General features: G+C 36.4%; 1 protein-coding gene across 1 annotated transcript in view; it reads right to left on the minus strand.

The window, feature by feature from the left end:
* Nucleotides 1–1,171: 1,171 nt before the first annotated feature.
* LOC148945545 (uncharacterized) overlaps nt 1,172–14,059 on the minus strand; it is a 78,271-nt gene continuing 65,383 nt past the window's right edge. Inside the window, 3 exon segments of the mRNA XM_089099138.1 lie at nt 1,172–4,425; nt 4,427–6,267; nt 6,269–7,193. Of these exon segments, the coding sequence (XP_088955264.1) occupies nt 1,344–4,425; nt 4,427–6,267; nt 6,269–7,180 (5,835 nt within the window). The 5' untranslated portion in view covers nt 7,181–7,193 and the 3' untranslated portion in view covers nt 1,172–1,343.

A 14,059-nucleotide genomic window follows, 5' to 3' on the forward strand; every position in this document is an offset into this window, starting at 1 on the left:
AACGCTATAGCCTATAGTAAAGGCCATACGCCTCCAATGTTTTATTATTTATTATTATTTTTTTTCTCAGAGGCACTTCGTATGGAAGGGGTCGTTGTAGAAATTTCAAAGGGGGCTCATTCGTTGGAAATCGAGAGTTCTAGTGCCCTTTTTAATAGTCAAAAGCGATTGGAGGGCAACTAGCCCCCCCCCCCATGCCCATCATTCCCCCAAACACATCCAATCAAAATTTTGAGATAGCCATTCTCTGAAGCGTAGTCGATTTTCGCGCAGAAAATATGTTTTTGAGGAGGACACTCCCCCACAACCCTCAGGGCAGGGGTTTAAAGTTATGCCCTGTGGGCATGTAAGGTTTTTATAGAAGGTGTTGTCGTAAAAACGTCAAAACAGGCTCATTCGATTGGAAAGTCAAAGGGCTAGTGCCTTTTTTAATAGTCGAAAGTGGTTGGAGGGGCAACTACCCCCCCCCCCCACGCCCATCATTTCCCCAAACACATCCAATAAAAAATTTGAGATAGGAATTTTGCTCAGCGTAGTCTTTTTCCAGATAGAAAATATGTTTTTGAGGAGGACGCTTCCCCACAACCCTCAGGGCAAGGGTTTTTAAGAGGGGGTGGGTCGGGTGTTACGTAGGAGGATTTTTCCAAGGAGGAAGTTTTCATGGGGGAAGGGACATTGCTATGAAGGGGGTGCCGTATTTCCCAGCATTATTTAAAAAAAAAACGATCAGAAATTAAATAAATAAAAAAAATTCAACTGAAAGTAAGGAGCAGCATCAAAACTTATAACGAACAGAAATAATTACGTATATGATTGGGTTTACCCCCTAGTCATTAACTTGCTCTTTACGCTAAGGTTTTTTTTGTACTTTCATCATATTTTATTTATTCTAATTAACGGCCTTTTTGATTAAAGGGTCATTCTTAAAGAATTGGAGCAAAATTTAAACCTTAGCGTAAAGACGCATTGAATTAGAATCAACCTTAATATAAAACTCCGGGAAATAGAAATCCTTGGATATATACAGAAAAAGAAATTTTTCACAAAGTGGAAAAAATCATTGTAACTGCTACGCCAAGTTCTTTGATTCTTCCCCTCTTGAACCCGGAAAAAAGTTGCGACAGTGTTTTTGTAGTATATCTTATCCTTTTTTTAAAATTAAGCACACCAATTTAGTTTAATTTCAAATCAATCAAGTATACAGAGGGAATACTAGTACAGAAAAGCTATTCAAACACAGCACAAATGCGAATATTGCTTATAAAAATGTTACTCTTTAATATTTTCAACACAAAAATCACCATAAGTGTTTTTGGTGATTAACACCATATCCACTTATATGGTCACATCCATAAGTGTTTTGTTTTAAAATCCTTATTGAAATCTATCTTTCTTTTAATTTTGTTCGCGACAACTTCAAGACTTCCAGGAACTCCCATTGTGTCAGATGGGTTTACTCCATAGTGATCTGCAATTTCCTTGTTATACCTCCGCATTAAGTATTCCCGATATTCAGAAACAGGAGTATCTATATCAGGCTGCATCCAATCACTGAACTTCTTTGAAAAGTCTGCGTATTTCCATCTCTCTTCTTTTGTTGTCCCATGATTAAGAACGAAGACATTATGAAGAAGAGCTGTATTACACGCAATATCACTTAATTCTTTGGTTGCTATATAACGCCAACCTACTAGACCCTTTGGCTGATGAAAAGTATCATGTTTATCTTTGTGAGACTCTTCACGAAAGCAAGGGCTATAACAAAGAGGACAGGGTTCTTGGCATGCCCTGCAAAAAGCCGCTTCAAAGTGAACATTCTCCTTAAGTTGCGCGGAGATATTATTAATGATGTGATCTATGTCTAAGTTCACAGAAGACAGGGCAAATGCTTCTATCATGGGTTCAATGTGCCGCAGCTCAAAATTCACAGATAATTGATCCAATTCCTTCCAGCCGAAAGTACTCATTTCTTTTCTCAACGAGTCAATAATATATGTGGTATAAAAGCTTCTTAGTGTATCAAAAAGCTTATAAAAGTGAAAAAGTTTTGATGGTTTTTTTTCATCTGTATCATACGCGTTTCTTAAGCATATTTCAAGTTGATTTTTGAAGTCAGCCCATGGATGATTTTCAAGGATTGTATCAATTTCAAATTTTATCAGCCTATTAGTTGTAAGCATTTTTAACAAAGTAGGATCCTTAATGTGACGCAAAACTTCACTAATGCCTACTGACTCTACTTTTTCAATCAGATACAAATCCATATGACCTTGTATAGTTTTTGGATGGGAAGGCCAGCATTTATTTATTAAGTTGACCATCACCCTTTTTTGAACTTGCATTTCGAAAGCTTTAACAGTATGTTTGGTAAAAAAGTATTTGAGTCTCGATGCCATTAAATCCAATTCATCCAAACCACTTGCAATGTCAAGACAGAATCCTCGCATAGCCTTCTTCATTGAAAGGAAACGCTCGTAAACAGAATTTTCTTGCTCCCACTTTCCTTGAATTTCCTTAAAAATTTCCACTAATTGGTCGTACGCAAATTTGTAAACTTTTTTCTGTTTGTCTTTATCAATTTTTTTGCCTTGACTTTTGAGAAAACTTTTAACCTCGCTAATGACATCGTGCACAACTAGTTCAGAATAATATTTCTTCCCTGTAGTGATACTGACGATTATAGGTTTAATACTATTTTCAAAGTTGTCACTCTGAGATATCCTTCCACTATGAACAATTCTATCCACTAGCTTGATCCAGCTGAAGTTTGTTCCACCATTAGTTCCCTTGTCAGATAAGAGGTCAACGTCTAATGACTCAATTGTCTGGTTATTTTTGTATGCTTTGAGAATAGCATCATTGACATCCAGTGGAGGATTCTCTTTCTTAGCTTTTTGCAGAATCTCATCGAAATATGAATCAAACTTTTTTATCAATTTTGGTTCTGGAATGTCTTTCAGACTCGTGTCTTTGAATACTTCCATTATTTTATCCCTCATTTCTTTTTCATATTCTGCAACCTTTACATCAAAGAAAAGCTGATTTCTTAAGAATAATTATAGCTTATCACACCATTGACCAGTTTGACGCAAAATAGTGTCTTCCGCCTTAATTCTGTAAACAGTTTCGAATTTTTGTTGTATTTGGTTATCTCTTGCCTTGAAAATTCTCTCAACCTCTTCCTGAAATTTTTCAGTGTGGGGTCTCATAACCAACTTAAGATTATCAACTGCTGTGGTTATTAAGGTGTTCGGGTTGTTTGTTTCTGAAGAACTTTCTTTATTGTATTTATCCTTTAGTAAATCAAATTGCTCCTCAAACGTTATAATATATGATTTCCTTAATTCCAAATATATTTTTTCTATGTTAGAGTAAACATATCTGTCGAAAACCGTTTCAAAAGACAGGTCAAAATCTGAGCTGTTCAAACACTCCAAAACTAAAAGCAAATATTTGTATATTTTGTCCATTTTTCGAGCAATCCAACCTGTTTGATTTACAACCTGTTCATGAATATGCTCTCGAAAATCAATAATTTGCATGCTAAAGTCTTCATTTGGGACGTCACTTGGTGGATTCCCTTTTTTATTACATACAAATACACGTATGTCGTCTTCATTTTGGAACATCCGTGGGAAACTAATGGATGTATGCAAATTTAAATCTTCATGAGAATTTACGGTGGCAAGAGATTCAACCAGCGTCGCTGATAATTGCGTAAAATTGTTCAAAAGTTGGTTTCTGCTTCCCTCGTGGATCTCCACCTGATTGTAAGCCGCAAAAATTTTGCAACTTAGCAGGCCTCCTCTTTCTTCTGCCAACTTAGAGCCTTTATACGCAAGTGCAACAATAGGCAGTATTGTTTTTAAGGCATTGTTTTGTTCGCCTTTGATAGTCAGAATAACTGCATCGGACTGCAAGATAGATAGGGTTGCAATTTTATTGTCAGGCTTTGTGCATCCATGAATACCTGTATTTTCTGGCGAACGAACACCTTCTGTGTCTAAAATGACCACATAGTCATACTCTTTTCGGTTCAGCGTCTTTACTAGGGTAATAGTAAGGCCTCTAGTACACTGGCCTACACTGGCTGCGAGCTGAATACCAAACATTGTATTGAGCAGTGTTGATTTTCCACTGCTTTGCTCTCCCAATACAGATAAGACAAAAAATCTTTTATTTGGAAGCAAAGAGCTCAAATTTTCAAAAATTGCACCTATCCAATCAACATTGAGCATGTTTGCGTCTCCATCATATAGCTCCAAAGTTTCTCCTGCTATCAAACAAGATGCAGCCAAGTGGGGTAAATGTTCCAAATCTCCACATTTTCCAGCTGAATAAAATAAAGAAACTTCCCTCCATAAGTGACGAACTGAAAGAAGAGCATAGTTTCGGGTCTGTTTTGCACTCACTAACTCTCTCCTTAGATTCAATAAGATTATAAAATTCAGGCTTTTGGCAGCATTCCATGAAGTTGCTTTGTTTCTGTTTCACTAATTCTTCTAGTTGAGCCACAATTCCTGACTTCTTGATTTTCACTGAAATAGCATCTTCAATAACGCGAAGATGAAGTATAATATAGTCAATATTATTGTTTTCGAATCCTTTCAGGAAATAATTAATAAGCGGGCCATTTCTATTGCTATAATCGAACCGGAACTTTTCTTCGTTGGATATCTCTTTCTCTATCACTGATCGCCTGCCTATATCATTAACAAGTTCAAATTTGTTTAATTCTTCTCTCAATTTCCCCTCTTTTGCAAAACTTTCTTGCAACATCAGGACGTTTGACCTATAATTTTCCAAGCCATCCATATTAGAAACGGCCACATACAATTGACGTAAATTATCAATATCTGACCTTGGAGAGTCTTCAAAAGGGAATATTGAATGCATTGAATGTTCGTGATGTTCAATTTTACAAAAAAGCGCTCCCAAGACAGTTTTTCGCTGGATTCCAATAAAATAATCCGAGGGGCCCTCAATAAGATGAAAAGGAAAGTGCTCTGATGTAGCTTTTTTTAAGCTAGGTATCCATATTGTAATTGATTGTGGTAAGTCTTTTCTATGAGAGTGTGTGCTCATAAAATGAGAAACCTTATCTGATTTAGACGTAAATTCATCTTCAACAATTAAGCAGTCAATGAATTGTGTAACAAATTTCCAATAGGGTTCAAAATCTCCCCGAATATGTATTACAATGCAAGATTTCTTATTCTTATCCCTATTTCTGAAGCAGACTAAGCCTTGCCCAACCTCTATGTTTGACGTATCAACATTTTCTAAAGAGGTTTTTAAATTGAAAAGATCTTCCATGATATTTTTTGTAAAACTATCAAAGCTTTTAACTTGACTTATTATGGCAATTCTTGGCAGCTCTAGGTCTTCCCCAAGGAATATATCTTCTTTTGTGTTATCTAACCTGTGTGTGATCCTAAGCAATTCTAAAGTGTCTTTGGAACATATAGGAATAGCAAATCTTGATTCCAGAAGAAGTCGTAAAACACTTACGCTATCTATGAGTGAATACGAAATTAGAAGTTTGGAAACATCAAATTTTTGTTCTTCTGTTGTCCGTTCCATTTCAGACGAGAAGGGCTCCTCGGACTCTGAAGAGTCATTTGAGTCTTCATCAGGTAAATTACAATAGTTAAGTTCCAGGCGGTGAAGTATTCTATAAGAAATATTAGTTAAATCACGAGGACAATCAATGGTGAATGCACTAACTAAACTTTCTTCACGAAACTGTTGTTGCGTTAAGTTGTGAATATTTTCTCCGTTTGGTGTATTCAGTTTAGGCTCCTTAGTGAAGATGGTTTTAACACTCATAATAGGACTAAAAATCTCAGTTTCACTTTTCTCTTCAGTCTCTTGTGTGTTGTGGACAACATTTCCTTGAGCCGAAGGCTTCCTCTTTTGTTGTCTTCGTAAATCTTGGAGTTGCGGCATATTTTCCCTTACCAGTTCTCTATCAATAGCATGGTAATGAGAATGAAGATCTTGTATTTCTTTGGATTTAGAATCTCTGGTTATATTTATCCAAGCATTTTTGACAAGTTCAGCTTGCTTCTCAAACTCTTTACCGAGAGGCTTCCACACTGGAATAAGATTTTCTAGATCTCCTCTATCTATAATGACTCCTTCTTCAGGTGTTTTTTTTATTAGTTCACAAAACATAGCAACACTAGAAGTGGCTTTGGGACCAAAAACAACCAGACGTATGTCCTCAGCTGATTGCTTATCTGCCTTTTCGATTTTTTTCTTGAAACTGTATCTTCTTTTCGTAACTGGCATTTGCTTTGAAGCCCATTCCTAGTCCCTGCCAAAATAAAGAGGCTGCAAACTCCTTCTCAGCATTTGATGCCAAATCAGAGACTGAACTATTATCATTTGCTCTGATTTCGCATGAAAAATGTACTATGCCTCCGTAATGATGAATGCCGCTTGGATAATGGGACCCAAAAGTATGCAAAAAGGCTTCTGCTTCCGGAATTGTCCTAATTCTTTCCAACATGGTTTCAGCTTCGCTGCTTAATTTTATCTGATTAGAAGGAACTCTGAATGCTCCCACAGGATAAATTCCAAGCTTATTAAAAACAGTGCTTTCAAATTTAGTCTTATTTGAGGAGCATTCACTCTTGTGACTTTTGTCGCTGTTTTTTATTCCGGCTGAAAACCAGGCTATTTTAATACTACCACCAAAGGCCCATCCTTTCTCTATAAATCTATTTACTTCATGCTCCGACTGTTCCATATTGATAGAATAAAAAGTATTCGATACAGTTGGCTTGGAGCTACCGAGGAATTCAATTTCTTTTGGGAGATTAATTAAAGGTGCCTTTGATTTTAGCAGCAAATTAGAGTCTTCAACACCATATAATACACCATATCTTGCAAGACCAGAACTAAGTCGAGAGATAGAACAACTATCTCTCGGACTTGTCTTAGCATCAATAACTAATGATGTTTCTTTTACCTTTGAAACAACGTCTTCCAGTATCTGTCTTATTTCTTCTTCAGGCATATTTGACAGAACATCTTCTGGTCTAAATTGTGAACCAGATAAGAGTTCAACGTTCCCTGAAAAACGATTTAGCAGGTCCCCAGCAGATGAACGATTGATTGGGTTTTCTTGAAGAAGAAATGTAGCTTCTCTTCCAAAACTTCTCAAGTCACTCATTTTCTTCTCTGATCTGTAAAAGAATATGTATTTAAATACCTTACCATCAATCAGACGGAAAAATAAATTGATGTTGTAAAAATGTGATCAGCTTTATATAAACCACTTTGATAAAACTTTTCTTTTGGTGCCACGGTTAGTCTTTTTTGGGATCTAAAACTGATATAATAGTTCCAAAATTTGAACTTCTAAATGTTTTGAGTTTTGTCAGCAAATTTAATAACCACAAAAATAACCTTTTCGTTGATTCGCCATCATTGGCCATACCGTTTACTTTCATCTTTTCATCCTTAGACTGCTCAATACTACTGAAAAATCAAATGTTCAGCAAAGCTGGCTGTGTTTTTACAACAACAAAAAGTTATTTTTGTTGTGAAGTCAAGAAATTCTCCCTTTATTTTAAATCAGTAAATTAACGTTATAATTCCACTACACTTACATCAGATCTAGCAAGACTGAACATAAGGCCGAAGACAAAAGTGTGATCTTTCAAATAATTTTTTTATCTTCTATAATGGCCCAATGTTTGTTTTATGTCTGATTCGGAGATGTTATTGACAATGTATCTTGTTGTGTAAACTATGAGGCTAAAAGGAGTTCATCCTTCAAATTTATTTGTATTTAAAGCAGTGTGTTTCTTATTTGTTATACCTTTAATAGAAGATATTACAAAGCTATTCCAGATTTTCTTCACAAAGGTCTTAGAGAAGAAAGCTAGGAAGCAGCTAGGAATATTAGTGAAAATGTTTAATAGAGAAGAAAAGGGGCTGTACAGGAATATTTTGAGCGATAGATCATATGGAAATAAGAGGAATGTAAAGAAAGTAGAGAGAGTATTATAATGCAAATTAGAGAGTCGTGAAGTGGAGGCCATGGATAAAATTGCCAAAGATCTGAAAGATGCAGCCAGATGGGATAATAGTAAATATGATACTGGTACATTAATGAATCGAGAAAGAATTGTCAATCTGGACCTGTCCCAGTTAAAGATAGTACTGGGACCACAATTAGTGAGAAGGATAGAGTTGAAGAAAGATGGTCAGAACATTTTAAGTATATACTAAGCCGCGATACAGTTACAAGAAAAGATTTAAAAAATGAAAAAGTTTGCGACAGTTTGGATGTGAAGGAAGATTTGTTTTTTGAGGAAGAATCAGTGACAATAGTTAAAGGTTTAAAAAAACGATAAGGCTGTGGGTGCTAATGCTGGCCTAGATGAGTTTTTAAATATGGTGTTTGTGGGGTTAGAGGTAGGCTACTGAAGATTATGAATAGGGTTGACCTAGCCAGGGAAGCACCTAGCAAATCTAGGAAAACTTATTAAACCCCTCCATACGGAAAGTGTTAAGAGTAAGTATGATAGTCAAAGAGGCATTAGCCTGGCTTCTGTAGAAAGCAAATTATTTGGAATTATGAATCTTTTTTAGACTTGGAGATGCTGTCGATATAGTTCCAAGTGGAGAAGAGTGTGGTTTTAGGATGATCAGAGGATGCGTCGACCAAATTTTTACTCATAGATGAATAATTGAGAAGTAATTGGGTCTTCAAACGCCTTTAGTCCTCAGTTTTATAGATTATGAACAATCGTTCTATTCAGCCTATAGAAGAGCTTTAGCAAAGGTTATATCCTTGTATGGTATACCGGATAAATACATTAAAGTGAATAGCGCTATTTAGGAGAATATTATTGCTGCTGTTGAGGTAGGAAATGAGGTTAGTAGCTGGTTCTAAATTAAATTCAGGAGTAAAGCAGGGTTCCATTCTATCCCCATTTATATGGATCATTTTGATGGACTCTGTCCTAAGGAGTACAGCAAATGCTATTGAAGAATATGGATTCAAATTGGGAAATAAAACTCTTCTACACTTACATTCTGCTGATTATTTTAGCATCTTAGAAGAAGGTATAAGCAAAATTAATGAAATTTTAGAGGTTCTGGAGGTGTAACAGAGGGGTGTAACAATAAATTTTAGAGGGGTGTAACAATAGGTTTGAAAACTAATGCCAAGAAGCAGGGGTGGCTCTAAGGACCAAGCCCGGGGGGGGGTGAAATCCCATCATTTAAATGACTCTTAGGTCAAATTGTACCACTCTTGGAAATTATTATAATTAATGTTCTATCAGTTAAGCTTTATCTACGGAGACAAGCAAGAAGCTAAAATGGAATTAATCATGCGTAAATAAGGAAAGCTATGTTTATATTCACCTGTTCTTCAAAGTGGACCACCGATAGACAATTTTGTTTAAGTCAATGGCATTGGTGAGGTATTTCTCATTCGCCAACAACATAAGGAATCTAGTCAAAACTCAACCATGGCAGTTCTCATTGAATTCTTAACAAAGTTAAGCTTGTTAAATGTTCTTCTGGCAGCAGCAACTGCAACGGTTGCTGTCGCAGCCAGTTTGCAAAGGCGACTCGCGTGCTTAAGCTGGTATTGCCGGAAATTCCCTTCACCTAGGACTTCCCTGAAGCAAGTAGTGCCGTGGCAAAACAGAAACATACCTTCAAGCTCTAATTGAAAAGTAGAAGAATCTGGAAGTCTTTCTTGGTTTGAAAAAAAGAACGTTGTTGCTAGCCCAATATCTGCAACTGAAGCCTTTTTTTAAGGAGGCTAAAGTTATGATCAAAATGGCTGAATCTTGACAAGGCAAGCTCTGAGACCATCTCCTATCCTTGTAGTCAAAGTTTCAAGCAGGATTCTCAAATATTGTCTATAGAACTGATACATTGATATTTTGGCTTGACTCTGAGCTCTGTTGTCAAAACAAGATGGTTCAAGTCGACAACGATGATGTTTGACGAAATCGGCCCTTGGATCGACTTCTTTTATTCTGGCGAACACTTTTGTACTGTCAATGAAGTAGTTCATTTCATCCTCTGATATTCTTTCGAAAAGATTTTTCATAACTTCAAGTATCTCGATTGTGTCGTAGATGTTGATCTCCGCTTCTTCAAATTTTTCTTTTGCTATCAATATCTTGTACATGATTTTTTTTTTTCATGAAGATGAGGAAGGCGATAAATTTGAAATTTAGAATCCTTTTCACAAGGCCGCTAGCCTGTGCCTTCGACTTAGCATCAGTGTTCTTTATCTTTTTTGTCTCGTAAATAACTGAAACTATTGCTTCAAACCAAGTAACTACTGCTTGTATGGTGTCAGCCCTTGCAGTTTACGGAGTCCGTGATATGTTTTAGAGACTAAGGCTGTTTTAAATTGACGAGAGTTTTCCTTTAAGGGTGACAAAATACTTTGCAGATGAAGAGAAGAACGCGTATATTTCTTAAAGGATATTGAAAAGCTCAACCATCCAAAGAGATGAATTACCACTATGTTATATAACAATGTTTAGTCTCTAGGCCTGTCAGAGAATATAAGGCAGAAGACAATAAATAAGTTCAGATATTTCCTGCAGGCTCCGTTATAGTGACCAGACATCGCACTTGCATAGCAATAATCCTGTTATACTTTCTGCCATACCATGGCCAGTTTCATCTTTAGCCTCACTAACATCTTATAGTCTCTTTCAAGGTGTCCCTTCCGAGCTCGTATTGTGTATTACAATCGCAAGCTTATTAGAATGTGAAGTATCGGGTATCGTATCACAGAATAAAATTCTGAATCCAAAACTTCGTTGAGGATCTTCTCCCTGACTTCTGTTGAAAGAAAGTAAATAAAATTCGTTCAGAGGAATTATGAGTAAAAAATAAATTTGTGTAGTCTGGGGTATCAAGAGCTGCCACATATCTCGCTATAATTAGAACAATTTGAGCAAAATTGCCGTTTTGTTCTTCGGTTATCCACAGCCAATGCCCTGTCTTGCTAGGTTCCCTGCAGCGTTGACAAAAATCACAATTCTTCTGTTTGTCTCTTCACCTTTTGCTTGCTACTACACCTTAGTTCGGGTACTTTTATCAAGTAAGAAATTCCCAGAACTGCTCTTATTGACGAAGTGACAAAAGTAAAACAAAGCGGCTTTTTGTTACTCATAAGAGGAATGACTCGCTAGTTTTCCTCTCTTTGCCTTTTCTTTGCTCATCATCTTGTGCCATTGCCGCAGAACGGCTTTCACTTAAGCTTTTTTTAAATTTGTCGCTCCTGGGACCACTAGAGAAAAGGAAACAAAGGACGCAGAAGGCAGAATCTTTCTAGATATTGTATTCTAAAAACTGGTAACCCTCATACCATCCTGGATGAAAAGGCCACTCTTCTCTTTTCTTATATGGAAGAAAAGATATATATGATATATAATCTATATATATGATATATAATGATATATAATATATGATATATAATCAACTAAGAAGACACTCAGGCTTTGGTTAATTAAGACCACACGAAACAAGGTATTTCCTTTGGTTTTCGCTGGAGACCTTGTTTCTGGACCCTTGTAAACTATACTTTCAAAATCGTCGCTGCAACTTTCGACGACAACTCCGCTCAAATATTAAGAATTACTTTAATGAAATCGAATGTTATTTCTTTACAAACCTTAAACACAAGAGATGACGTAGATTGTATTTCCACCAAGATATCTCTTGCATTCAACGTAAAATTTTCCCAGACAGTCTTAACAATGTCATTGGAACCAACAACTAATGATATAATGTATTCGAGCTTGGTAAAACACTTAAAAAAATACCATGTTGGGTCTTTGATCGGTAACGTCTTGTCCTATGTTTGACTCCTTCTCGTAAAATGTGTTGATCGATTGCGTAACCTCAAAATTACCATAAAGAGCCAGAGGTACAAATTTAGAATAATTTCTATTTTCTGTTCGTTAGAAGTTATAACATTGCTCATTACTTTCGTCCCAGGCGAAACTTGCCTCCTGACTTGAATGAGCCCAGAGTCTTCCAGGGTCTCCCAGACTCTGGAAGACTCTCAGAGTCTCCCAGAGTCCTTAAAAGCACTCCTGTTCTAGAAGAAAACATTCTGGGTATACAGCAAAGTTTTGCTTTTCCTCCTGAAGCGTTATATCCCTCTTAATCTCGTATTGTAATCAAGTTTTTTTTCACTATACTGTGTCCACTCTCAATGAAAGGGGCTTATGGGGCTCCCTTTCCTTGAATTCTAATAACTTTTCCACGGTGTTCAAAAATTTCTTGCCTTCTTTTCCACTGGTAGGCAAAATTAGACCGACAATCCATGCACGTAGCCTTGTCTCTTGCTCTTGTTTTGTTCATTTTATCTTGTCAGGCTTCAGAATTACTGAACCATCAGACAGATATAATTTATTTGCAAGCATAAACATATTTTGAAGGCCAATTGCTAGGCTACCAGACCAGTCCAATTTAAAACCTGATCCAATACACACGACTCTGTTTAAATCCAATACTATTAAAAATAGGTATTAAACGGTAAAATAAAACCACTATATTCTATTTACATGCAAATTCAATTTTCGGTATGTACGATTGATGATAAGCAAGGTTATAATCAACCATTTCTCTCCTGAGAAGTCTGAAAATACCAGTCTTTACAGACTTTCCAGTCTTTACAGTCTTACCAGTCTTTGACTGAATCGAAACCTGGTAACTGGATTTGGCGAAAATATAAGTAGACGACTTTAATGACTTCGCAAAATTTGGGGGGATAGATCTCAACGACCAGACAAAAGCAAATCATACGCGAGCATAAGCAGGTTTTTAGGGCATGAGTTGCAACGAGTCCGGTCCCTTTAAACCTGGTTTAATTTAAACGACTCTATTGAAAAACGACATTAGAAAATTAAAATTAAACGATAAAATAAAAAGAATTTATTCTATTTACAAGCGAATACAATTGAAGCTGAGTTTTGTCAAAATCAGCCATTTTTTTACCGAGAAGTTTGAAAATACAGAAGTGTTTCCAGGATTAAGAAATACAACTTAGACTGTCTCGGAATTTTGCACCTGGGACCTCAGTGAGGTCAAAAACCACTTATACGACTTTGCAAAAACCAGAAGGGGGATCAATCACCCCCTTCGAGCAACCCCTGTCGAGAATCCTAGGTCACTATGACTAGGAATAGGTTTGAAAATTAATACCGAAAAGACTAGGTCGCTATGACTAGGAACAGGTTTGAAAATTAATGCCAAGAAGACTAAGTCCCTATGACTCGGGATAATTGAACGTGAAGAGGTGGTGTTAGGTAATGAGAAAATGAATCAGGTGGACAGCTTCACTAACCTAGATAGCATCATGCTTGCAGCGGCAGCTGTAACCTAGTAACCAAAAGTTAAAAAACCCGCTTAGAACAAAACTGCTTAGCGAAAAAAAAATTGCCGTCTGACACTGATTCAGGAATGGTAACTATTATTTCGGTTCGTAATAAAATAAAAGTTTATTGCGAAAAGAAATTTATGGTCTTTTTGAAAAAACCTGAAACCCCTCGAAAATGGCATCAGATAAAAATAAAGACTGTACCATTATAATCAGCATAGTCGAAAAGCTTATTCAGGGAAATTACAGTCCCCAACCTTATAAAACAAGAAAATCACTTTTTTGTATGGGTAGCGCTGATCAGTCTCCCTTTTTTCTTTTTTTCTTTTTTCCAGTGCTAGTGGTTTACCAGAATACCATAGAGAGATGCTTAAAAAAAACCTGTTTCTAACGTCTACGTGCTTTTTATAAATTACACTATCTGCAAGTGCCATATGGCACAAAAATGTCACATTATATGCCATTTCTCAAGGGACGGGGCTAGCGGGCTACAAAAATATCTTAGATATATGTTTAATAGCTCACATAAAAGCTATTTCTCAAATATACGTTTTATTTATCAATTCCACCACCTGCAACTGCTAAATGGCACTAAAAATGGCACTAGTGATGCAATGTCTCAAGTGGAAAAGCTAGAGGCTAGTGGGCTGCCAGAACTTCTTAGAGGGATGTTTA

This window comes from Artemia sp. Qi Xiang Cuo, chromosome 13 (assembly GCF_049724085.1).
Source record: "Artemia sp. Qi Xiang Cuo chromosome 13, ASM4972408v1, whole genome shotgun sequence".
In the NCBI taxonomy this organism is placed as follows: Eukaryota; Metazoa; Arthropoda; class Branchiopoda; order Anostraca; family Artemiidae; genus Artemia; species Artemia sp. Qi Xiang Cuo.